This window comes from Bos indicus x Bos taurus, chromosome 10 (genome assembly GCF_003369695.1).
Source record: "Bos indicus x Bos taurus breed Angus x Brahman F1 hybrid chromosome 10, Bos_hybrid_MaternalHap_v2.0, whole genome shotgun sequence".
Taxonomy (NCBI): domain Eukaryota; kingdom Metazoa; phylum Chordata; class Mammalia; order Artiodactyla; family Bovidae; genus Bos; species Bos indicus x Bos taurus.
The window spans coordinates 40,132,467-40,157,137 of record NC_040085.1 but is presented as its reverse complement, the minus strand read 5'-3'; the positions used below and the strand labels follow the sequence as shown (position 1 = coordinate 40,157,137).

General features: G+C 36.0%; 1 protein-coding gene across 13 annotated transcripts in view; it reads right to left on the bottom strand.

Moving 5' to 3' along the window:
• Nucleotides 1-24,671, bottom strand: part of HERC1 (HECT and RLD domain containing E3 ubiquitin protein ligase family member 1) — a 210,961-nt gene that overhangs the window by 87,254 nt on the left and 99,036 nt on the right. For 10 of the 13 annotated variants that reach the window (XM_027553787.1, XM_027553788.1, XM_027553796.1 and 7 more), the window contains exons 23-30: nucleotides 23,432-23,771; nucleotides 22,896-23,016; nucleotides 15,681-15,732; nucleotides 8,784-9,052; nucleotides 6,882-7,097; nucleotides 4,026-4,146; nucleotides 3,549-3,786; nucleotides 3,212-3,396 (exon numbers count right to left, since the gene is read on the bottom strand). In XM_027553787.1, coding sequence (XP_027409588.1) covers nucleotides 3,212-3,396; nucleotides 3,549-3,786; nucleotides 4,026-4,146; nucleotides 6,882-7,097; nucleotides 8,784-9,052; nucleotides 15,681-15,732; nucleotides 22,896-23,016; nucleotides 23,432-23,771 — 1,542 coding nt within the window. The remainder of the gene's footprint in view (nucleotides 1-3,211; nucleotides 3,397-3,548; nucleotides 3,787-4,025; nucleotides 4,147-6,881; nucleotides 7,098-8,783; nucleotides 9,053-15,680; nucleotides 15,733-22,895; nucleotides 23,017-23,431; nucleotides 23,772-24,671) is intronic. The other 3 variants (XM_027553794.1, XM_027553795.1, XM_027553798.1) reach the window with 1 other exon arrangement.

Below are 24,671 nucleotides of genomic sequence, written 5' to 3'. Positions count from 1 at the left end.
GCAGTTAAGTACCACTTAATTCACAACCTAGGCTGTCAATTAGCTGCCTAGGGCCTGGGTTCAATTCCTGGTCAGGGAACTAATATCCTACAAGTCATGCTGCATGGACAAAAATAAATAAATGTTCTGAACTGAAACATATTCTTAAAAACCAAAACAAAACCATGTCTGTGTGTGCACTGGACTAGTAAAGACCTGACAACTGTAATCACATTTTCAAAAAGTCCATGATCCACTCACCATTTTCCCCTTCCTCTGGCCCAATCAAATTAAGAATTACATCTCTAAAAAAGACTTAACTGTTTTTATATTCTACAAGAGAAGAATTTCTAGGCCTGGGTATGGTTTGCCTGAACTCTACATATAAGAAATCTTTCCACCAACCTGCTCTAAACAATCATCCCAATTTTCCCAAGAGCCTCAATACCTCTCGTCATCCCCTCCAGGACTGACGCTAAACAATGATTCATTGGAAAAGACCCTGACGCTGGGAAAAACTTAGGGCAGGAGGAGAAGAGGGTGGCAGAGGATGAGATGGTTAAATAGCATCACCAACTCAATGGACATAAGTCTGAGCAAACTGTGGGAGATAGTAAAGAACAGGGAAGCCCGGTATGCTACAGTCCATGGAGTTGAAAATAGTTGGACACGACTTAGCAACTAAACAACAACAACCCTGTGCATTTTGAAGCCAAAGAACTTTCTGCTGTTCCCCTAATACACCATGATCTCATATCATCCAACACCTTGGAGGTATGACCCATTCGGAGCCAGGGCAGAGAAGTTTGCCAGTGGGGCAGATTCCCAGAATGTCAGTCTGTAACATGCATTAAAACATGGAGAACTGTAACAATTTGAAAACAGGCCATTTCTTTCAGGGAGATCCTGGCATATCAAATTAAGAAATACACAGATAAGTCACTTGTGATGGAGAGGAGACCAACTCCCAGCCAAAGACCAGGTCTGACTAGTCAGTAATCTATAATATCTTCATGGATATCTTGTTAACTGGAGGGCTTTTGTTTTGCTGATGGGTGTGCAGGTTTATGATAGAACTAACCTGTCAGGAACAATTAGGGAAAAAGCTAAGAGTTCCTTTTCTACATTTCCTTCTCACAGTACTCTAATCTTTACTTCTTCAGTCTTTGCTAATATGCAAACCTTTTTAATAGTATTAATTTGAAGAACATAAAATTATTAGCCTGCCCTGGGTACCTACATCTCACTCTAACCTGGTTCCTATGCATTTCTTCAAAATCCAGTTCAAAAGTTACCTCCTCCATGAAGCTTTCTCTCTTGGTAGAGACCCCTGGGGAAATCTCTTTTAGGAAGCCTCCATCCAACCCCACTCTCACTCCCAGCAAGTATTTTATTTCCCAGCAAGTATTTTTTTAATAAGACACTGATTAATTAAAGTAATTAAAGCCTAGAGACCTTAACCATAAAGCTGGTTGATACAGCTTTATGATATAGTTTGTTTCCAGTATCAGTATTATGTTTGAAGAGTACACCTTACTTTTAGTTAAGTATTATAGAGAGTATATGGAGTTATTAATACCTGGTCTACCTATCTGAATGCCTGGGCACTGCTGACTAGAATCAATCTCACTCCCAGCCATGCCCATAAACAGAAAAGGTACAACCTGAGAGGACTGGGTGTGGACTCAGTGTGTTATTACACCTGCTAAGATTCATCACAGTTCCTTTACTGGATATGGTAGGATGCTGAGAAGTAACTCTTCTGTTTCTTCCATGCTGTCCATATGTGCAGTGCTCAACAGAGAGTGGTAAGAAACTATTACCTTAACAACCCTGTATCCCCAGTTGGATCTCAGGAAAAAGGGAGGTGGCATTAAAAGCCTGTTTTATGTTATCATGCCTTGTGAGTCTCCCCACACTCCGTATATGCAACATGCTCTTTATAAAAGAAGTAACTTGTCACAGATTCAGCCTCTGAAACCAAAAGTTAGCCCTCAATGAGACTCGTATATACATCCTTCTAGATTCTGACCTAAGAGATTTAGCTATTTCTCCTAAGCTTATTGTATTACACTGTAATTATTTGTTTAAAAGTCTGCCTTCCTCATTATCCTAGAAAGTCCTACAGGGCAGAGATAATGTTTTGTGATTTTTGTATCCCCAGCATGTTCCTTTATCCACCCACCTACCTATACCGTATTAATATTATTTAAATAATACCTTATATATTTAAATATTACTTACTATACTATTTCAATATTAACATTCATCAAGCTCTTATGTGCCAGATACTTCTCTAAGTCCTTTACAAGTATTCAATTATTTAATCCTCATAATGGTCTTGAAAGACTGGGTCTATTACCTTGTTTTATCTATCTGTCTGTCTATCTGGTCCAGAAAGGATTTAACAGCTCCCAGAGCTTATTATGGTAATATGACATTGGTAGTTGCACAAAACTTTTTCAACAAATGATCAGTTTTAGACCTTTATTCCTTAATTATATAACTGACATATGCAGTAGTTCTCCTGTTAAGGGTTTACATTCTACTGAAATACAATGTTCACTATATTTTTTGTGGGGTTTTTTTTTTTGGCTGTGCTGTGCAACCTGTGGGATCTTAGTTCCCTGACCAGGGCTTGAACCCACATTCTCAGCAGTAAAAACCGAGTCCTAACCACTGAATCATGAGGGAATTCCCATAATGTTGATTAATAGTTTTTTAAAGCTATAAGCAGATGATCATATAATAGCAACCAAAATTTATTACAGCTAAGTATAATGAATTTTTTTAGTGACTAGAGAACAGAACAGTCTAGCAAGAAGTTCAGCTCCCCTAATTCTAACCCAATTCCAAAATATTAAAAACCTTGATCCTGGAGGAACACTTAAACCAAGACTGCAACTCAAGAGATGAGCTGTCAGGATTAAATGCTACAAAAACATAATCTGGGGAAATTAGTCACTGAGAACCTTTAGGTTCTAGATACAATAGAGAGCCTGAATCTAGAGTATGGCTGGTATAGTTACTACATCAGGGTTAACTGACTGTAAAGAGAGGAAGTTCAACCAGATGTACATCTACATCGTACGAATTAGGAGAGAAATGGGGTGTCTAAATAAACAAAAATCCTTTCATGCCTCACAACAGAAAGAAATATCATTCTAAAGATATTCACACAATGTGGAATCAATAAATGCTTATAAATAATGACAGAAAAAAACGTTTATACCTCTGAAATCTCTCTTCTCAGTTTCTCCACTAGAGTCAATTTTTTTTCCTTCTTCATCCTCTTCTCCTTCTCCAAAAGAGGCCATAAGCAATACACCAGCCTGGGACAACAAATTCTTCAACTGACTACAAAGTAGATCCAACAAAGATTGAACTACCTTGGGGCTCAGTTTATCAGCATAGGTCCTATGTGAAATAAAGGGAAAAAAATAAATGGTAATTATACAGAAGGGTAAACATACTTAAATACATAAAGAAGATTAGGGGTAAAAGGAAATTAACTAAAATGTGAAAGACCAACCCCCACAAAGTTCTATCAAGACGTCTACAATACTCACCCTGTAGTGATGGCTAGAATCTGGAGCAGCCTTGTACTAGCCACTTTTAAAGCTGTGCTAAGCTGGGAAACACCTGTTTTTGGCAACAACTGAAGAGGCTGTCCTAGCATGGTGTCTGTGCCACATAACTGTGACAATACATTTAGCAGACCAGTGGAAATCGCCAAAGAAACATCTACTGGCTGATAGTGAACACTCAGGGCAAAAACTGTAACCAAAAGGAGACGCTGTTGGGCTTCTAGAAAAAAAGAGAGAAAGACAATTGAGAATCTTCTTTGAAGTTAACAAAGCCTTTACTAAAATAAGTCATATTCCAAAACATAAATGGTAGTATGGAACACTATTACACTTTCAAGTATTTATTCTTTACAGATAAGCTGACGTACTGATGTTATTAAACACAGAACATTAGCTACCTACTACAACCCCAGGCAAAAATGCAACTTGCATCTTATATTTGCATGCTTAGTTACTCACCAATGTGGTGCTTGTTGGCTTGCAGGGCTCTCTCCAAGGTAGCAGACAACTGTTGATAAATCTTATGCACAGCCACCTGGATTTCAATCTGAATATTTCTCTTAGCTGCTCTGATCCCATCCTAAATTACACATAAAGATTTACCTTTTCTGTTAACAACAATAACACTTCCTACTTTGTTGTTTATTTTTATTTAATTAATTTATTTATTTTACTTTACAATATTGTATTGGTTTTGTCATACATTGACTTCAATCTGCAATGAGTGTACATGTGTTCCCCATCCTGAACCCCCTCCTACCTCCCTCCCCATCCCATCCCACTGGGTCCTCCCAGTGCGTCAGCCCCAAGCACCCTGTATCATGCATCGAACCTAGACTGGTGATTCGTTTCACGTATGATATTTTACATGTTTCAATGCCATTCTCCCATATCATCCCACCCTCACCCTCTTCCACAGAGTCCAAAAGACTGTTCAATACATCTGTGTCTCTTTTGCTGTCTCGCATACAGGGTTATCGTTACCTTCTTTCTAAATTCCATATATATGCGTTAGTATACTGTACTGGTGTTTTTCTTTCTGGCTTACTTCACTCTGCATAATAGGCTCCAGTTTCATCCACCTCATTAGAACTGATTCAAATGTATTCTTTTTAATGGCTGAGTAATATTCCATTGTGTATATGTACCACAGCTTTCTTATCCATTTGTTTGCTGATGGACATCTAGGTTGCTTCTATGTCCTGGCTATATGTCTATGTGTATGTATATATATATATATATATACACACACACACATAAATAGTGCTGCGATGAACACTGGGGTACAAGTGTCTCTTTCAATTCTGGTTTCCTCAGTGTGTATGCCCAGCAGTGGGATTGCTGGGTCATAAGGCAGTTCTATTTCCAGGTTTTTAAGGAATCTCCACACTGTTCTCCATAGTGGCTGTACTAGTTTGCATTCCCACCAACAGTGTAAGAGGGTTCCCTTTTCTCCACACCCTCTCCAGCATTTATTATTTGTAGACTTTTGGGTAGAAGCCATTCTGACTGGCATGAGATGGTACCTCATTGTGGTTCTGATTTGCATTTCTCTGATAATGAGTGATGTTGAGCATCTTTTCACGTGTTTGTTAGCCATCTGTATGTCTTTGCAGATGACATGATCCTCTACATAGAAAACCCTAAAGACTCCACTAGAAAATTACTAGAGCTAATCAATGAATATAGTAAAGTTGCAGGATATAAAATTAACACACAGAAATCCCTTGTATTCCTATACACTAACAATGAGAAAACAGAAAGAGAAATTAAGGACACAATTCCATTCCCCATTGCAATGAAAAGAATAAAATACTCAGGAAGATATCTACCTAAAGAAACAAAAGACCTATATATAGAAAACTATAAAACACTGGTGAAAGAAATCAAAGCGGACAATAATACACGGAAGAATATACCATGTTCATGGATCGGAAGAATCAATATAGTGAAAATGAGTATACTACCCAAAGCAATCTATAGATTCAATGCAATCCCTATCAAGCTACCAACAGTATTTTTCAGAGAACTAGAACAAATAATTTCACAATTTGTATGGAAATACAAAAAACCTCGAATAGCTAAAGCAATCTTGAGAAAGAAGAATGGAAACGGAGGAATCAACCTGCCTGACTTCAAGCTCTACTACAAAGCCACAGTCATCAAGACAGTATGGTACTGGCACAAAGACAGAAATATAGATCAATGGAACAAAATAGAAAGCCCAGAGATAAATCCACACACCTATGGACACCTTATCTTTGACAAAGGAGGCAAGAATATACAATGGAGAAAAGACAATCTCTTTAACAAGTGGTGCTGGGAAAACCGGTCAACCACTTGTAAAAGAATGGAACTAGAACACTTTCTAACACCATACACAAAAATAAACTCAAAATGGATTAAAGATCTAAACGTAAGACCAGAAACTATTAAACTCCTAGAGGAAAACATGGGCCAAATACTCTCTGACATAAACCACAGCAGGATCCTCTATGACCCACCTCCCAGAATACTGGAAATAAAAGCAAAAATAAACCAATGGGACCTAATTAAAATTAAAAGCTTCTGCACAACAAAGGAAACTATAAGCAAGGTGAAAAGACAGCCTTCAGAATGGGAGAAAATAATAGCAAACAAAGCAACACAAAGAATTAATCTCAAAAATATACAAGAAGCTCAATTCCAGAAAAATAAAAGACCCAATCAAAAAGTGGACCAAAGAACTAAATAAACACTTCCTACTTTTGAAAGTAACAGCATTTTATCCCTAGTCTATACTAGAGCCCTATGGTGGTTTTTAATCATTTCATATATTTCAGTGTATAAAAGTTAAAACTTATTTTTCAATGCTTGAAAATTCTTGATTCTATATAATCTTTCTCCTTTCTCACAAAGCATTTCTCCTCTCTAAACATGGAAGACATGAAGAGAACACTTAAAAAAACAGTTCAAACAACCAGAGAAACTAAGTGAAATTGATCAAGTCTAAAATGTAAATTTTTGAAACCCATCCTCCCAAATACCAACCCTGTTCCAACTTAAATCTACCTCTATGCAATTTGGCTCAGGCATAATAAAACTGAGCCAGCAAAGAATGTAAAAGTATAACAGTACCATAGCTTACCTATTGGTTTATCTAACTGCAGCTACACTACTATTACTCAAGAAATGAAACCAATGATATCATTAAGTCATTTAGGTCTTTATATTTTTAAATCTCATTTCTAAACACCAAAAAGTTTAGCATTATTAAACTGGTGGTGTAAAAATACAGCTAAGGTGTCATCCTCACAGGACAGCTTTGTCACCTACCTGATAGTGATGCAATCGGCCACTCTCTCCTTTGGCTCCTGCATGTCCAACAGTGCCTAAACCGAAACACCCTGCTAGAAACTGCAGCCTCACAGATGTGAGCAGAGTGGATGACTGGAAACCTGAGCTCAATCTGCTTCCTGTCAGAGAGATGCTACCTTTTTCTTCCATTCCAGACAACAGAACAAGTATCTGATGAAGTGCCTCTAAACGGAGCTTGTGAAAAGGTAAAATAAACATATTTTAGAATTCTTCACTGAACTGAGACACAAATAACTCTCTATGTCATAGACAATATATTTCTTAGTGTACAGAAAATTTTGGTATTTCTTAGGAATCTGTTCTATTGACATAAATATTTTGCTATTATGACTTTAAAAATTAAAATATCTCTAAGGTCTCTGCAGCATACTTCAGTATGAAAGAAGTTACACAGTACAGTGGAAAAACTAGTAAATCTGGATGCAGGAGACCTAGTTTAAAGGCCAGAATAGTCCAACTACTATGCAGTCTTGGAAAACTCACTTAATCTCCTGAGTCTCAGTTTCTTCATGTATAAAATGAGGCTATTAGTACTTTAATCTACTCACAGAACTACTGTGATGCTCATGAGGAGATACATGTGAAGGTTTCAAAAGTGTCAGGTAGTAAGGATATTGCTTTCTTTTCTTATAATACTGTTATATAGAATGAATACTCTTTAGTTCAAGAACTAGAAGAAATATTCCCAGAAGGTCTCAATGTGGTTCTCTTGAACTCTGGGCTCTATCTTCCCTAGGAGGACAAATATCCACCACAGCAGTCAACTGGCCTATTCCTTTTTTTTTTTTTAAATAAACTTTTTATTTAGAAATAATTTTGTATCTATAGAAGAGTTCCTATATACTTTCCCCAAGTTTCTCCTACTGTTAATATCTTACATAATTATGGTATATTTATCAAAAACAAATTAAAATTGGTACAACACTATTAACCAAACCATAGAATTTATTTGGATTTCACCAGTTTCCCCATAATGCCCCTTTTATGTTCCAGGATCCAATCCAGGATATTACACTGCATTTAGTTGTCTTGTCTCCTTTAGTCTGTGACAGTTTCTGTCTTTGTTTTCCATGACCCTGACGCTTACAAAGGGCTGTTCCTGTATTTTATAGTATGTCCCTCAATCTGAGTTTGCCTGATGTTTTCTAATGTTTGGACTACAGATATGGATTTGGGGGAAGAATATTACAAAGTCTCCTTCTTATCATATTATTATCACCATGCATGATATTAGCATAACCTATTAATTATGGTGATATTAATCTTGATCAGTTGGTTAAGGTGATGTCTGCCAGGTTTCTGCAAAGTAAAATTACTTTTCCCCGCCATTTTCATACTCTGGTAGCTCTAAGTCACTAAGTCCAGCTTACTCTTAAGAGGAGGAAAATTAAGCTCAACCTCCTGGCAGGAAGAGTATCAAAGAATTTGAGGACATGTTAAAATCACAATCATTAATAAATATTTTGAGGGAGATACTTAAGAGGCTTTGTTCATTAACTTTAGCATTCATCATTATTACCATGATGTTCTAATCTAGCCCTTTTTAAACAGACAAATGTGTCAAAAATGGAGACTCTAAGAGCAGATCTGTATAGTCACCCACCAATCTTATTATAGTTTCTAGGAGACAAGGAAACACTTAGTGATTAGAGTATCTTGTTCTAAAAGACAGCAATTAAAAATACACTACTGTTCACTGCAAAGAAAATATCAAGTTGCTCCAGTTAAGATAGCAACATCAAAAAGCTCAGGTGAAGGAAAGAGGGAGGCAAGAAGTAGAAGAAAAGGAAAAAATTTTCCTATTAATTGTACATTCAGTGGTTCATAGTCCCTCACAAGGAGTAAACATCAAAAACTTACTTCTGCCCTTAACTGTTGCTGCTCCATTGCAATGATGGAGGCCTGGGGACTTGTAGACATACTTTCCTCTGGCTCTTTAAAACCTGGGGCATTCCCCACATCTCCACTCACAAAGCTTACAACATTTTCAATCAAAGTGTGAACTCCCAAAGACTTGGTAAGATCAAAATCAGACTCAAAGGAATAAGAGGAACTGCACAACCAGTCTCTGTTATGTTTCAGGCGAGTCCACGAGTCACTCAGAGATTCCAATTGACTGTGCATAGGACCTATATACAAACAGAACAAACATGCATCAGTGATGACCAAGTAGAACATACATTCTGAAACTAGATGAGGGCTGAGTGCTGCTATCATACCAACTGGTGAGGAATGGATACTCATGTTTGAATACATGCATGCATAAAGTGAATCTGAGCAAAATGCTTTGCTAAAAAACAATAAACAAACAAAAACTAGAGCAATGTAAGAAAAGAAAGGGAAAGCCCTGTTTAATGTACCAGTGTCTCTGTAAGCGCTTTAGCAACACGCTGCCACAAGAAAAAGAAAGGCAGAAGCTGTTCTCAAAATGCTTAGCTTAAAAGGCTCTGCAGTATTAAACCAGACCATCATTTATGAACACAACAGAACTAGGCATTTAGGACACTGCTGCTAAGATCAACTAGCAATAGAACTTCATCTGATTTAACATTATCATTGCAAAGAGTGAATTAAGATTGTGCAAAGTGTCTACATATCTGCAATGAAATATTACCAAAAAAATGAACATAGAAGGGCAAGTAAACTTAAACAAAAAGGAGACATCATCACCTTTGGGTTTCATTAATGTAAGAAACATTTTCACTGTGTTATATGTATATTTATTGCAGGCTGTGAAACTCCTTTATATAGAAGAAGCAAAGTTTCACAGATAGGAATATATAAGACTTACTATAAAATTATATCTACATAAAATTGCCAAATGGTATAACAATAGTGGCTAATACCATTAGTTTTGCCAAAGGGCATTTTATAGCTTAAAATCTTTACATTAGAAAAATGTTATTATGTGTGATCACAACATTGTCCAAGTCATGTGCCAGCTGGGGCTTTAAATAAATATAACAATGTCTAAATTCTTACAAGCTTTGTCTTTTTTGGTTTAACTGATCTCAGGTACATGAGTTAGATTAATTATACTCTGGCTCATGATATACTCTCATCATTGGTCCATGCATGGCTTGCTTTTGTATTTATAATAAATGTGAACACAAGAAATAGAAAACTTGGCAGAGTACTACCTTTCTGCTCCTCCCCACAACCTGTCTCTCTTCTGTGTCCTGCCACCTAACGCTTTCATTACTGCTGTTAAATACTGTTTTATATGTATGCCCAAGACAAATAATGTTTGGTGTAAGTTGCCTGTGACCTTATAAAAAAGCATCATTTTATATCTTTTTGTATATTATGTTTTCAGTATAATATTGCTAATACTCATTCACATTATTCCATGTAGCCACAGTTCATTTCTTTGAGTGCTGAGGAATATCTTACTGTGTGAACCCACCAAATTTTTCTATTGGGAATGAATTAGGAATGAGGTACCTAATAAAACATGTATTACAAAAATTACGTTTGTTGCATACTAGATAGAAAAGATTTGGGAAGAGGACTACTAATGCCCACAGAGAAAATGAACGAACACAATATTGACTGTATTAACTTATTTCTGATTTATTATAATGATGTCAGGAAAACCTTAGGACTTCAAATTGAGACACAGGAATTCACAACAGGCAGTTAATATTATAAAGCAGCTATGAAATAATTTATATGAATTCTACTAAAATAATTTAGAATGACAAGAATATATGGTTTATCTGCCTTCCATATTTTAGCAAGAATTCTTAAGATTAAAAAATGTTAGATTTTCAGTTCTATTGAAATAGAAATAACCAGTCTCAAAATTTCCCCTAATTGTATAGCTGATTGTTTTCACAAGTATAACAGAAAAGAGTAAAAATCCAAAGAAAAATGTCATGGATGCATAATGTATTTAATTAAAAATGATATTTAAAAAATAAAGCATGGAATGTGGAATGTGGGGAAAAAAGAATCATTTTTCATTTCTGTAAGCATTCCAAAATCAGAATCTGGATTTAACCTTAACTTACAAATAATATTTTTTGGTTCTTAGCATTGAGCCTATTGGTTCAATAAAAAAATTTCAGAGTAAAAAGTTCTTCTACCTTATAATACTTATAATTATTTTTCAAAATGAAAATAAAATGTGCAAAGAGTTAATGTTAGAACCACATAAGTAAAAGCAACCTTAAAGATTATCTAGTTCAGTTTCCTCACTTGAGGAAACAGAGGCTCAAAGAAAATTATCTTCTAAATTAATAAAACTAATTCCTTAAGTTTATGGGAAGTGATCTTACAAATACTTGTTGTTAATCAACTCACAAAACATTGATCCATGGGAATTCCACTGCCTGCCTACACAAAGGTTCAATTGTGAAGAATCTACAGGAAGTGAATTGCCTTAATATACTCCAAAATGTCCTATGAAATAGGTAGCCAATGCCCAAATTAAGTCCTCTCTGCAATTTAAAGCAGGGATCAGCAAGCTTTATCTATAAAGAGTCAGTTATTAAATATTTTAGATTTTGTGGATTATTCATGGTTCGTCCAACTACTCAACTCTTCTGTTGTAATGTGAAAGGAGCCATAGATAATACATGAGTGTGGTTGTGTTCCAACAAAACTTGAAAACAAAGATAGCAATTCACATTTAGCCCACTATTCATAGTTTCCTGACCCCTAATTTAAAACATGCAACTTATTAAGTGTATAGACCAAACAAAACTTTGTATGAACAAAAGAAAGAACAAGAAAGACGCTACTCGAAAGCATTAGGATAAATAAATGAATTTTTATAACCAAAATGTTTAGGCTGATATCAAAAATACTTTGAAACACAAAATCTCATAGTATGGAAATGAGAGATGAAAAACTATAATTTAAAAAAAATTATAATAACCTAATAACTAATTTGTTCTGTACTGTTTTGTCTGACTATAGGAAATACTGTGTCTGAAAAGCGTATCAAAAGCCTCTATAGAGTAACTGTGACTGACCCAATTCTTACTTAATATTAATTCAGAGTCTCCCACTATAAAAGGAAAATATGAAATCCAACAAGAAATTTGAGATTGTTTACTTGTCCTTGTAACTTGGTTCTTAGGTGGAATTTTCAAAATGAACATGGCAGAGCTGCAATACATACTTTATAAACCATAAAATATGTAGGCAAGCTAAAAGGGGAAAAAAATTAAACATGCCATCATGTACTTGCTTGAAGCTCTTCTTTTTTCTGGGGCTCAACTGGCCAAAAAGGAGTAAATACACTACCACAACAAGAATCAGAAGACAAAAGGAGAAATTTCATACAGGAGACAACATTGACATTTGTTCTTCTTTATACAATCTAATTTGAAATGCATAGATAAAATAGCATTTCACCCATACAAGTCATACCATGAAACACACATGTTGATAAATGTTTCTGATATTATTTAGCAATAAAACACAAAGACCTGGGGCAAGGTGGTGAAATCAAACCATGATGCTCCTTCTTAAATTTCTGCTTTGGTATCTCCATCATTTTTCACTGATTATATCAGCTTTAGCTTAAATACAAAAACTAAAGTATCTGCAAAAAGGTACTGTTGTTCAGTAAAGAAGGTGCTCAGTTCTACACAACTATAGCAAATCTTTTACATATTTATCAAAGTACCCAAATACTAACAAGTTTAACAGGTTTTGTCAAGAATTTTGACAAGTTATTATGACAATTAAATGGGTTAATATGTTTGAAGTGATTAGCACGATACCTGGCATATAGCAAAGTTTTTACGTGTCTAATGAATTCAAATTTGATATTACTTCTGGGGTGCTAAGCAGAAATATGGATCACCTGTCTCTTTTTAAAGTAATTTACGATTTTTTTTTTTTTTTAGAATTTAGCTCTGATGAGCAAGTTGGCTGAACTCAATTTGTTTGCTCACTTTACTCCTTCCTACCATATTCACTTTCTTGGACCAAGAGCTTGTACCAAGTGTGAAACATTAACTGGAATGAGGGGAAAAGAAGCATTCATGGCTCAACAGCATGAATTCCAATATCCCCAATGTCCAAATTATAGGCACTAGGCCCTCTCAAGGAGTATCTCTGGAGACATATTAAGAGCAGCTAAATGTGTATACAACCATTAATTGTCATTAATTTATCCATTTAGTTTCAATAACAGATGCAATTAAATATTGCTATCTCTAATTTCTCTTACTAAACTTTTAATAACTCAGGACTACTAGACTAATAAATAAAAAAGGAAAGTGAGAGAAAAAAGTTTACATTTTCTCCTCAAAATACTGGAAAGGGATAAATAAGCACATAAAAGAATTCTCACTTGGCTGGACATCTGCTTGTCCTTCATAGCTCAAGTCAGAATCAGAACACCTGAACTGCTCCAAAAAGTTCTCAGACTTGGTATGTTCATCTGCCCAACTGAAGATAAGCATGTTATAGCTTATGACATTTGGTCCATTTTGACAATAAATAAGGAAAAAACAGAGTGGTTTATTTTACCATCATTTAAGAACAAAACAAAACAAAACAAAACAAAACCCCACTGTGGTCAGAGGGTAATCTCTAAATACACATGAGTTTAAAAAATTCTTTTGAAAATATAATGTTCCAAGTGTATTTTCAATGTTAATTTCTTTAAAAAAAAAAGAAATTCATTATAATTAAATAAATGAAACTAGTAAGTATACATTTTCATTGTTTAATCCACATACACTATGATTCATGAGATTGAAAAGTATTTTTGCTGCTCTTCCTAAAACAGTAATTCTTCCATTTTCTAGTCACCTACTTCTAGGAACAAAGCTATCAGCAAAATTTTTGCCTGAGAACATTAAGATATAAAATGATTACTAGAATAAATTGGCACCACATTAAGTGATATTATCATAATTAACATAATAACAAGTTTGCCTCTCTATTATAACCTCCTAAATGGGTAATTTAAACAAATTTTTCCCATGAGGTCCTATTTATTTGCCTGTTTCCAATAAAATAAAGTTTCAAGAACTTGACAGGTCTTGGCACTATCTTGAACTTTTGGAAAAGTTGGCTTACCCATAAACTGGACTTGGATAATTAATTCATTTGTATCTACTTAGCTCTAAAACCACATGAAATCTACTTACAGGGCAACTGATTAAAATTATGAACAGGGAGCAAATCTAGGATAGTTAAAGTGTCATATTAATTTCTAAGTAATTTACACTTGAATTCTAGGTTATTCTTAATTCAAAGCTAAAAATAACACTTTTTGTTTTATTCCAAAAATTACTCTGCTACATGCTGACTGCTGCTGCTACATGCTGACATAGTTATCATAAACTGAATCTCAAATTTATATTTTCATAAGCATAATAAATATGAGAGAAAAGTAATTTTAGCCAATGGAATAACACTTATGAGTATACCAGTATAGTAGGAAGCTCTTAATATGACAGGTTGGATCCCTTATGCTACTCAATGAGTTTGAAGCCGTCTTTTTATTAATATAACATAAAAATCAAAGCAACAACTTTCACCTGAGCTAACCAAAATTAGGAAGGTAAAAATGTTCCAAAAATTTAATTCCTAACTCAAGTGGTTAAAGAAAATGATACTTCTGGCTAATTATGGCACATGAACTGCCAATTTTCAAAGAATTAGAAAACAAATAAAATACACATTACATACGACATTTCTTTGATATCACATATACTCTATAGTATTTTTGGAACCCAGCAGCTTTGATATGTTATAGTACTAAAAGTACCAGCTCTAGTCCTCATAACTCCTAATAGTTCAAAAAAATCATTCTTAGTATTCTAAGTATAAATACCAACATTTCTTCTAAGTTACAAACACAAAAATGAAAAAACTGTGTGTGCATTGCTTCCTCTAATTTCTCAGTTTTCCCTTCTCACTTTTTTTCCCTGTAGGTAAACCTAACATCCTGCCAAGGAAGCTATCGAGAGAAGGGTTCAATTCTGAAATATAAAAGATTTAATATCAGGAGGAAAAAAGTTTTCCCACCAGCTCTTAGGAAATTGCCACTAGCAGCAACTTCTAACACTTCACATTTTCACAACCACAGAATAAATGGGTTTAATTACAAATGCAAATTAATAAAGAATAATACTCGGTGAGTTTTTAGTTACCTTGGATTTGTATTATCTAAAACTGTTCTTTCCATCTATTGGTACATATAAACAAGAGTTAACTATATTATTCATTAAGATACAGCTTTTTTTTTTTTTGATACAGCTTTTAACAAATAAATTTAACTCTTGATAACACTCTAAAATTGCTCCTCATGGGAAAATTTCATTTTTAGAAATCACCTGTTTATTTCTTACATGTTTTATCTTGAGAGGTAAACAGGAAAAAAAATTAGAAACTCTCAGTTTAAAAGTGTATATATGTGTATGAAAGGTGAGTGAGGTAAAGAGCTCTTCCTGTAACACCATCTGAACTACAGGAACTATACCAGTGAGCTAAAGTATAGAAAATTATGTCAATAACTCCTCCACAATATAAAGTACTGCTTCCAGAATCCACAAAATTTTAAAAAGGTCAAAACACGACAAATGAGAAACAGAACTGATTTTTAACTCCTATACATTCCCAGACTTTTAAGAGTATTATTTTCAAGAAAATGATCTCCCTCTTAACTTTTCTGACAAAATGTTTCTAATTTTTTTACAATAATCCTTCAATGACATTCAGATCTAAATACATCAGATATAAAAAGAGCTACTTAATTTAATCATACATTTAATATTTAATCCTCACCTCTCTTTCTATGAGATGATGCCAAATCCAAATCAACATTTCGTCTTCCACTCTGTTAAGTTAAAAACAAATAATAAAATTTAATTGTGAAAATAATTTCAAGATTAAGACTTGAGAGTACTAGAATAAAAAATAATCTATATAATTATTGCAATGTGCTACTTATTCACCAGTCAACTCAGGCTAAGAAAACAAGTCTCTAAAAACCCAGTGAAAACAGCTCAAGAAAGCTCAGGCACATGACTCTGAGAAACTAATACACAAAATCAATGTGCACATTAATTAACAGTGTAAAGTAGCAGAACTTTTTCTTTGTCATCACCGTTTCCTCTTTGAAATCGTTGTCTTTTATCTTCCAAACACAGTATGATCTCTTATTAATACCCTCAAGATGCCTAAAGCCCCTGTAGCAAAGTCTCATTTTCCAAAATTACTACTTGTTCTACCTTCACTTTCTATTGGTTCTAAAATTATTAGCCTTGGCTAGGTGTACAGAAGAAGAGAATCTTATAAATCCACACTAACAGAAGACTAAGACAGTCCTAAGCCTTCTAGTTGTATTTTAACAGGTTTTTTAAAACCTGTTAAAATAAAGAAATCTCAAATTGGTGAAACTGCAGTCAGCTTAATAAAACAGTGCAGGCTTTTAGGAAGAACAGAAGTATATTTCTGTGTGCGTGTGTTGAGGAGGCACTGGTGACAACTATCTACTCTCTCTTATGTAAAGACAACCATATATTGGTTGTCTGTATAAACCCATAACTTATATTTATGCACAGATATGACATTAGGATCTCAGCAATTTCAACTGCACTCTATCACACAATAAAAAAGTTGGTGGCAAAGAAGAAAGCCTGCAGAAGTGACAAAACAGATCTATTTAGGAAACGTTATTTGGAAAATCTTTTCCTGGTAACCCACATTGTGGATAAATACATTTTGTTTTACACACACACACACACCAGAAATAAGCATGCTACCAGGCCATTTGGTGCTGGAAAAAACAACAAAGAGTTGTCATGATACCTGAAAATATTACCATGTCATGCAATGTAACATTTTTATCAAACAGTACCTTTGCCATTAGGGATTACTGAAGAAATTTATCTCAGGCCTCAGAACCAGAAATATCTCAGTTTTTCTCGAAAATAAAAACTTTTTACTTTTTGTTTTTATCTTTTAGTCATTGTGAACCATGCAACTCATATTTTTCCTATTCAGTGGCCCATATCTAGGAGAACATTACAGGATACATGAGGAGGTATGCAAATCTTACTCAGGACTTTATTTTCCTCTCTCAGCTTCTTCTAGTCCTAATTCATTCTCTTATACTTTTATAAATAGTATTTACTTTTGAATGGTAAATCCATTTTTTTGTGAAAGAAGTGGGTAGGGAAATGAGGGAGGTAGATTAGGAGAGTATAGTAAGAAATGATGGTAAGTACAACATTTGCCAATCAAACAGTTAAACTTGGGTTTAACTGTGTAACTGTTGACTTAGGTTTCTCTGTTTACTAAAACAAGAGAAACAGATAATATATCACATAAAACTCTTTATAAAAGAAGATTAAAACACAGGTTTAGCATTAAGCTGATTAACTTCAGTTATTTTAAGAAAGCATTTCATTCATTAACAATTCAGGATAAATAAGTACTACTAGATGTTAAAGATATGAATGATAATCCTAAATGAACTCAGACAGAAGGGTAACATATTTCAGCTGGAAAATTTCACATTGCCCCCATGGCTTGGTCCTCTTTGTCTATGTGAGGCTCAAAACTGAAGGCTCAGCCTAGGTCTCCTCATCAACAAGAGAATTTGCTCTCTCTAGTTCTTGATTTTTCCACTTCTTATGACACTATCTCTCTAAATATTCCATAAAAGATGATCAAAAGTCTATCTTTTTTAAAATTATGTTTATTAATTTTTTTTAAACTATAGAAACCAGACTTGGCAGTTAGACCTAAGTTCAACCCACCTCCATTTATTCGTCTTCCTATTATGTTGTGAAAACATAACTTTCAGCATTTTCAGTTTAAATTGTATTCCTAAACTTGTTTTTCACAACAACCCAGGGAGGCAAGCATAACAGGCAGAGATATTCCCCATCTCAAAGATAAAAATGCTGGAGCTCAGAAAGCTAAAAGTGTCAGGCCCCAGATCAAAATAAACAGTTTTGTGATTAAATCAGATTTCATTGTTTATTTCCAAAAAGTATGCCACTTTAACTCTCATTTTTTACCTTTTCATATCAGTTGAAATAATTGTCAATTATTTACAATGTGCAAAGCACAATGTTGGAAATATGAGGGGCGCTAAAAAAGGAACTCTAGAACTCTGAAGAGGTCTACTGGAAAGAAATACTAATAATATATAAGTAAATCCAACAACTAGAGAAAGTTCACAAGCAGCAACAGAGTTCCAGTGCAGCCAAAAATTTAAAAATTAATAAATAAAATTTTTTAAAAATTAAGTAAGTCCAACATGAGACAAATCATTAGTGGTTTATTAGAGCTACTAACAAACTGCCAGGGAAACAACAAAGTCACTGTTGAGTAATCTTAGGTAAACTTTTGGAAGAGGTGACATTTTAACCAGTCCTTAGAAGAAAGGCAAGACTTCATCAACAAAGGAAAAGGACATTTAAGGCAAACAATCATCGAGCAGAGGCCCAAAAGGTATGTTTGGGGTCTGGCGGATGGACTACTATGCTATGGCAAAATTGCAGGTTACTGCAAGGAAACGTGCTTCAAAAGCAGGCAGGTAACATTTTCCAGAATCTTTGATTTCTGGGCAGTCACTGAGTTTTTTTGGTTTTTTGTTTTTTTTTTTTTAAATAAGAAGGCAGCATGAATAAGAAAGTAGCATGACCAGCAGGTGTTCTGCTGTTGAAGTGTGTTCTTGTTTTGGGTGTTTTTAAGAGCTCCAGCTCTGGCAGCAATATCGAAGGAGAGGGACTGGAAAAGGCAGGGAGATCAGTTTGAAAACTACCCATTTCAGGCAAAGGTAACAAGGGCCTAAATTAAAGAGCTGAAAGAACAAATAGGCACAGAAATTTTACCAAAATAGATCAAATATTCATTTTTTAAAAAAATATTTAATGACTATCTACTGTGTGCCAAGCACTACAGGTACTTGAGATACAGCCATGAAAAAATCAGCAAACATTTCTGTCCTCAGGGAACTTATATTCTAGTGTAGGTAAGAGAAACTGATAAATACAGCAACTAAATAATGCTAGGTACTCGGCGGGGGACGGGTATCAGCTTCCCTGATAGCTCAGTTGGTAAAGAATCCATCTGCAATGCAGGAGACCCTGGGTCAGGAAGAGCTGCTGGAGAAGGGATAGGCTCCCCATTCCAGTATTCCTGGGCTTCCTTTGTGGCTCAGCTGGTAAAGAATCCACCTGCAATGCAGAAAATGCAGGAGACCTGGATATCAGCTTCCCTGATAGCTAGCTCAGTTGGTAAAGGATCCACCTGCAATGCCAGAGACCCTGGGTCAATCCCTGGTATGGGAAGATCCCCTGGAGAAGGGAAAGGCTACCCACTCCAGTATTCTGGCCTGGAGAATTCCATAGACTGTATAGTCCATGGGGTCACAAAGAGTCGGACACAACTGAGTGACTTTCATTTTCACTGTGGGGGTAGAGTGGGAGGGACAGAACAAGGCAAAGTGGACAATGAGTGAACATCTGAAAAGGAGAGCAAACTGGAGTTTCAAATAGAGTGGTCAGGGTAGGCATCACCAAAAGAGTAACATTGGAACAAAGGGTTGAAATAAGGGCATCTGCCTGCAGACAACAGTATTACAATTAGAAAAAACGGCCATGTAAAGGTCCTATGGGGAAGCTGTGTGGTATGTTCACGCAAAACCCAAGAGGTCAGTGTGGCAAGAAGGAGGGTCATCAAGGAGGAGAGGAGCAGCAGAGGAGACCAGAAAGGAGTGAGACCAGGATTGTAGAATGGTACAGATCCCTATAAGTCACTGGAAGTTCTGAGAATTGTCACAGTTAGGAGAATAAATAAAGAGACTGATCAACTTGGAAAATCAAAAGGACAGAAAGGAATTCTCAGTAGATGGTAAGACTGAGAATGTGAAATCAGGACACAGAGATACTAATGGGAATGAAGAAGAAAAGGAGGAAGAACAAACAAAAACATACAATGAAACTTGCTTGAAGACACTGTTAAACCTTCCTAGAGGAGGAATCTTTCACACTTAGAAGTTTCTTTTAAACAATAGCTTCATATTTATGTAGCATTCCATACTTCTCAAAAACACTTTCACATCTATTTTCTCTGTTCACACAAGAGAGGAATTTCAGAGCTAAAAATGGACTGCATTAATCAATCCAAAAACTACAGGCTAGAAACTATAAAACTCTTGAAGGAAAACACAGGCAGAACACTCCTTGACATAAAGCACAGCAAGAGCCTCTTTGACCCACCTCCTAGAGTAAATGGAAATAAAAACAAAAATAATCAAATGGGACCTAATTAAACTTAAAAGCTTTTGCACAGCAAAGGAAATTATAAATAAGATGAAAAGACAACCTTCATAATAAGAGAAAATAATTGCAAATAAAGCAACTGAAAAAGGATTAATCTCCAAAATATTCAAGCAGCTCATGCAGTTCAATATCAGAAAAGCACATAACCCAATAAAAAACAGGAAGAAGATTTAAACAGACATTTCTCCAAAGGAGATATACAAATGGTCAACAAACACTTGAAAAGATGCTCAACATCGCTCCTTATTAAAGAAATGCCAACCAAAACTACAGTGAGGTATCACCTCACACTGGTCAGAATGGCCATCATCAAAAAATAAATGTTGGAGAGGATGTGGAGAAAATGGAACCCTAGTACTGTTGGTGGGAATGTAAACTGATACAGCCACTATGGGGAATAGCATGGAGATTCCTTTAAAAACTAGGAATGAATCTACCATATGACCAAGCAAACCCACTACTGGGTTTGCTTGAGAAACCCACAATTCAAAAAGACACATGTACCCCAGTGTTCACTGCAGCACTATTCACAATGGCCAGGACATGGAAGCAACCTAGATGTCCATCGACAGATGAATAGATAAAGATGTGGTACATGTATACAGTGGAATATTACTCAGCCATAGAAAGGAACGAATTTGAGTCAGTTGAACTGGGGTAGATGAACCTAGAGCCTGTTAGACAGAGTGAAGTAAATCAGATAGTGAAAAATAAATATCATATATTAATGCATATATATGGACCTAGAAAAATGGTACTGATGTACCTATTTGTAGGGCAGAAATAGAGATGCAGATCTAAAGAATGAACTTGTAGGCACAGCAGGGGGAAAGAGAGGGTGGAATGAATTGAGAGAGTAGCATTGAAATATATATACATCACCAAGTATAAAACAGACAGCTAGTGGGAAGTCACTGGGGAACTCAGCCTGTGTTTTGTGCTATCCTATCCCCCTAGAGGGATAGGATAAAAGGTGGGGAGTAGGAGGGAAGGAAGCTCAAGAGGGGATATTTATTTATTTATTTATTTATATTGGAGAAGGCAATGGCACCCCACTCCAGTACTTTTGCCTAGAAAATCCCATGGACGGAGGAGCCTGGTAGGCTGCAGTCGATGGGGTCGCTAGAGTCGGACACGACTGAGTGACTTCACTTTCACTTTTCACTTTCATGCACTGGAGAAGGAAATGGCAACCCACTCCAGTGTTCTTGCCTGGAGAATCCCAGGGATGGGGAAGCCTGGTGGGCTGCCATCAATGGGGTCGCACAGAGTCGGACACGACTGAAGCGACTTAGCAGCATATATATATATATACTTATGGCTAATTCACATTGTTGTAAGGCAGAAACCAACACAACATTGTTAAGCAATTATTCTCCAAAAAAATGTTAAAAAAAAAAAAGCTCTTCAGCAGTAGAATCAGGGTCAGTAGCCAAGTCTAAAACAGTAGTCAAGTCTAACACATGACCACATACACAACAGGCACTACTATCCTCGTATCACACAATGAGACACTAAGGCCCAGAGAGGTAAAGTAGCACATACAGATTCACATAAAAGGCACAGGAACAGTCAAAATGAAAATCTAGCTATCAATTCCAAGTCCAAAGCTACCCAAATAGAAGCTATCAGACTGTTCTCATTCTGTAATTTATTTAACCCATCACACTACAGCACACATTACTTCCTACTTCTTATATAGATCAGCATCTCATTTCTTTGATTTTTACCTTAAATGCCTGCAATCCAGATCCTGAGGCTTTTTTGATAGGTAACTGAGAGCTACTGAAAGATTTTAAGTAGAGGAGGTAAAAACAGATTTGTATTTCAGGAATATTATTCTAGGGAAATGTTGAAGACAGGTGTAAGACAAGAGAGGGAACCAGTTTGAAGGTTTTGTACTAGGCCAGGCAAAAGAGAAGAAAAATTTGAGACAGAACAGTGGCAGGAAGGATGGACAGGACATATTAGAAAGGTATTAGGAGTAAAATTTTCAAGGTCGGACTAATTGGACTATGCAGAGTGAGGAGGACCAGGAAACAAGAAAAAGTAGAGGCAAGGATGCGGAGAAGGCAACGGCAACCCACTCCCCTGCTCTTGCCTGGAAAATTCCATGGACGGAGGAGCCTGGTAAGCTGCAGTCCATGGGGTCGCTAGGAGTCGGACACGACTGAGCGACTTCACTTTCACGCATTGGAGAAGGAAATGGCAACCCACTCCAGTGTTCTTGCCTGGAGAATCCCAGGGATGGGGGAGCCTGGTGGGCTGCCGTCTATGGGGTCACATAGAGTCAGACATGACTGAAGCTACTTAGCAGCAGCAGCAGAGGCAAGAATGAACTTATGTTTCCAGCCTGGGGAGTTAATACTAAGATACTGGATGGGAAAGAACAGGTTTGGGAGAAAAACGAGTTTATTTTTGGATAGGTTAAGATTGTGGTCACCTGACATGTTCAGGTAGAATGTCCATCAGGGAGTGAGATACACAAACTTTGAGTTTAGGAGGAAGTCAGGGCTAAAGAAAGTAATCTGAGAGTCACTAACATACAGGTGATAAATACCTATGCAATAAAGTTATCTCATTTCTCTTAAAAGTTCTTTTTAAAAAAACATTTTTGTCTAAAACAAATGTATATTACTTACTCTAACCAAACTCTTATGTATTTATACAAAAATCCTTTACTGAATCTAGGTATACCTACCAGTGCGTAACCCTCTTCATCTGATTCAGGCTGAGACAAATCAGATTCACTCCTCGATTTGATCAGTCTATAATTTGGACTTGCGTGGACTAGCCGGCTCTCTGCAGTAAGACTTTCACTCCTGTCTCACATGCACAAAGAAAAGTTTTTCGATTTGGGACTGTTAGTGAACATAAAATTGAATGGAACTAGCAGCATAGAGATAAAACACACACACAGTGAAGAGTAATTATGACTGCTGATGGAAAATCCTGGCTCTCAGTTAGGTCTAAGTACAAAGTCTACTTAATCAATTACAGAGATATGCAAATATTTTCATGTTTCTCAACTACTATTGCTTATATGTATGAAAAACTGTGCTGTCTCATTTAATCAGAAATTTATACTCCAGGTTGAACTAGGATCACTCTATACATTAAATTCATCTGTCAATTTGTATTTCCTCCTCCATGTCTGTGTTAACCTCAGAATAAATCATTTCAATGCATACAGAAACAAAGGGAGAAGAAATGTTTTAAGTTTCTACTCAGTCCCACCTGGTCATAAGTCCACCCCCTTCAGAGGTACTTGTGGAAGGCTGCTGCAACTGTCCTTCTTCCCTTCGCTTCTGAAGCTCCTCAATCACAGGACTTACTCCTAATATTAACAGGGCACATCGATGGATCACGGAGTTGCAGGCAGCAGTGTACACATCCTGACCCTCAGGAAGGTCTGTGCTCACCCTTCGCTCTTGCTGAGCCTGAGGAGGTGGATCATCAGCTCGAGCCCCAGACCCTGCCCCACTGTTCATTCTATCTCGATCTCGGCTACGAGCTACTTCACGGGCTGAGAGGAAACACTGAAAGATTTCTGTAACATGCAACACAAAAACAAGGTCTTAACACATGGGGAGAGAAGAGCAAAGAAAATAACAATAAAAATAGTCAAAAAGTTTGGACCAAAAACTTACTGAAAGAGGGAAAATTATCTTTTAGACATTAAATACAGCATCTAAGTAAAAATTTTACCGAAAATATATGTATAATACTAAACTTATAAAAATTACAATAGGAAATACTCATGCCTTTATAGAATTTAGATTTGGTTGATTCTATTTCTACTCTTATGAGTTTGATCAGTAGTTTGCAAAGTGTGGTTCCAGAAGAGCAGCATCAACATCATCCAGGCACTTGCTAGAAATGAAAAATACTGTGCCTCACTCAGACTGTCTAAATCAGAAGCTCTAGGCACGGAGCCAGCAATCTGTGTTTGAACAAGCCCTCCAGCTGATTTTGAAGGCCATCATAGTTTGAGAACCACTGGGTTAGATAAAAATAACTGCCCATTTCTGAAATGTTCACAACCTTGGTTTGAAAATTGTCAGGATACAAGAGAAAAAGACAAAGTTTAAGTTGCATTAGTTTAAATGAAAAGCTCTTTTTCCCCTTCCAAAGTCCATATAATTCCTAACATCTACACATTGTTGTATTTTGAACATATTAAATAAGCACAACCATTAAAGGTCTTTGCTGAAACAGAACTGGATTCTACTAAATGTCCATCTAATGCCAGCCCTCCCCAATTTACAAGTGTAAAAAGTCAGTGGGTTTAACAAGGTTCTGATGCAGTGGTAGATATTTCACAAGAGGAAAAGAATATTTTGCTCAAATTTGAGTGAAGGTGGTATTTTTAACAGAGAAACTAGGCAAAAAAGTTAGTAAAATACTAGGGTCATCTATTAATATGGAAGTGGTGGTAGTGGTGGTTTAGTCACTAAGTAATGTCTGAGTCTTGCAA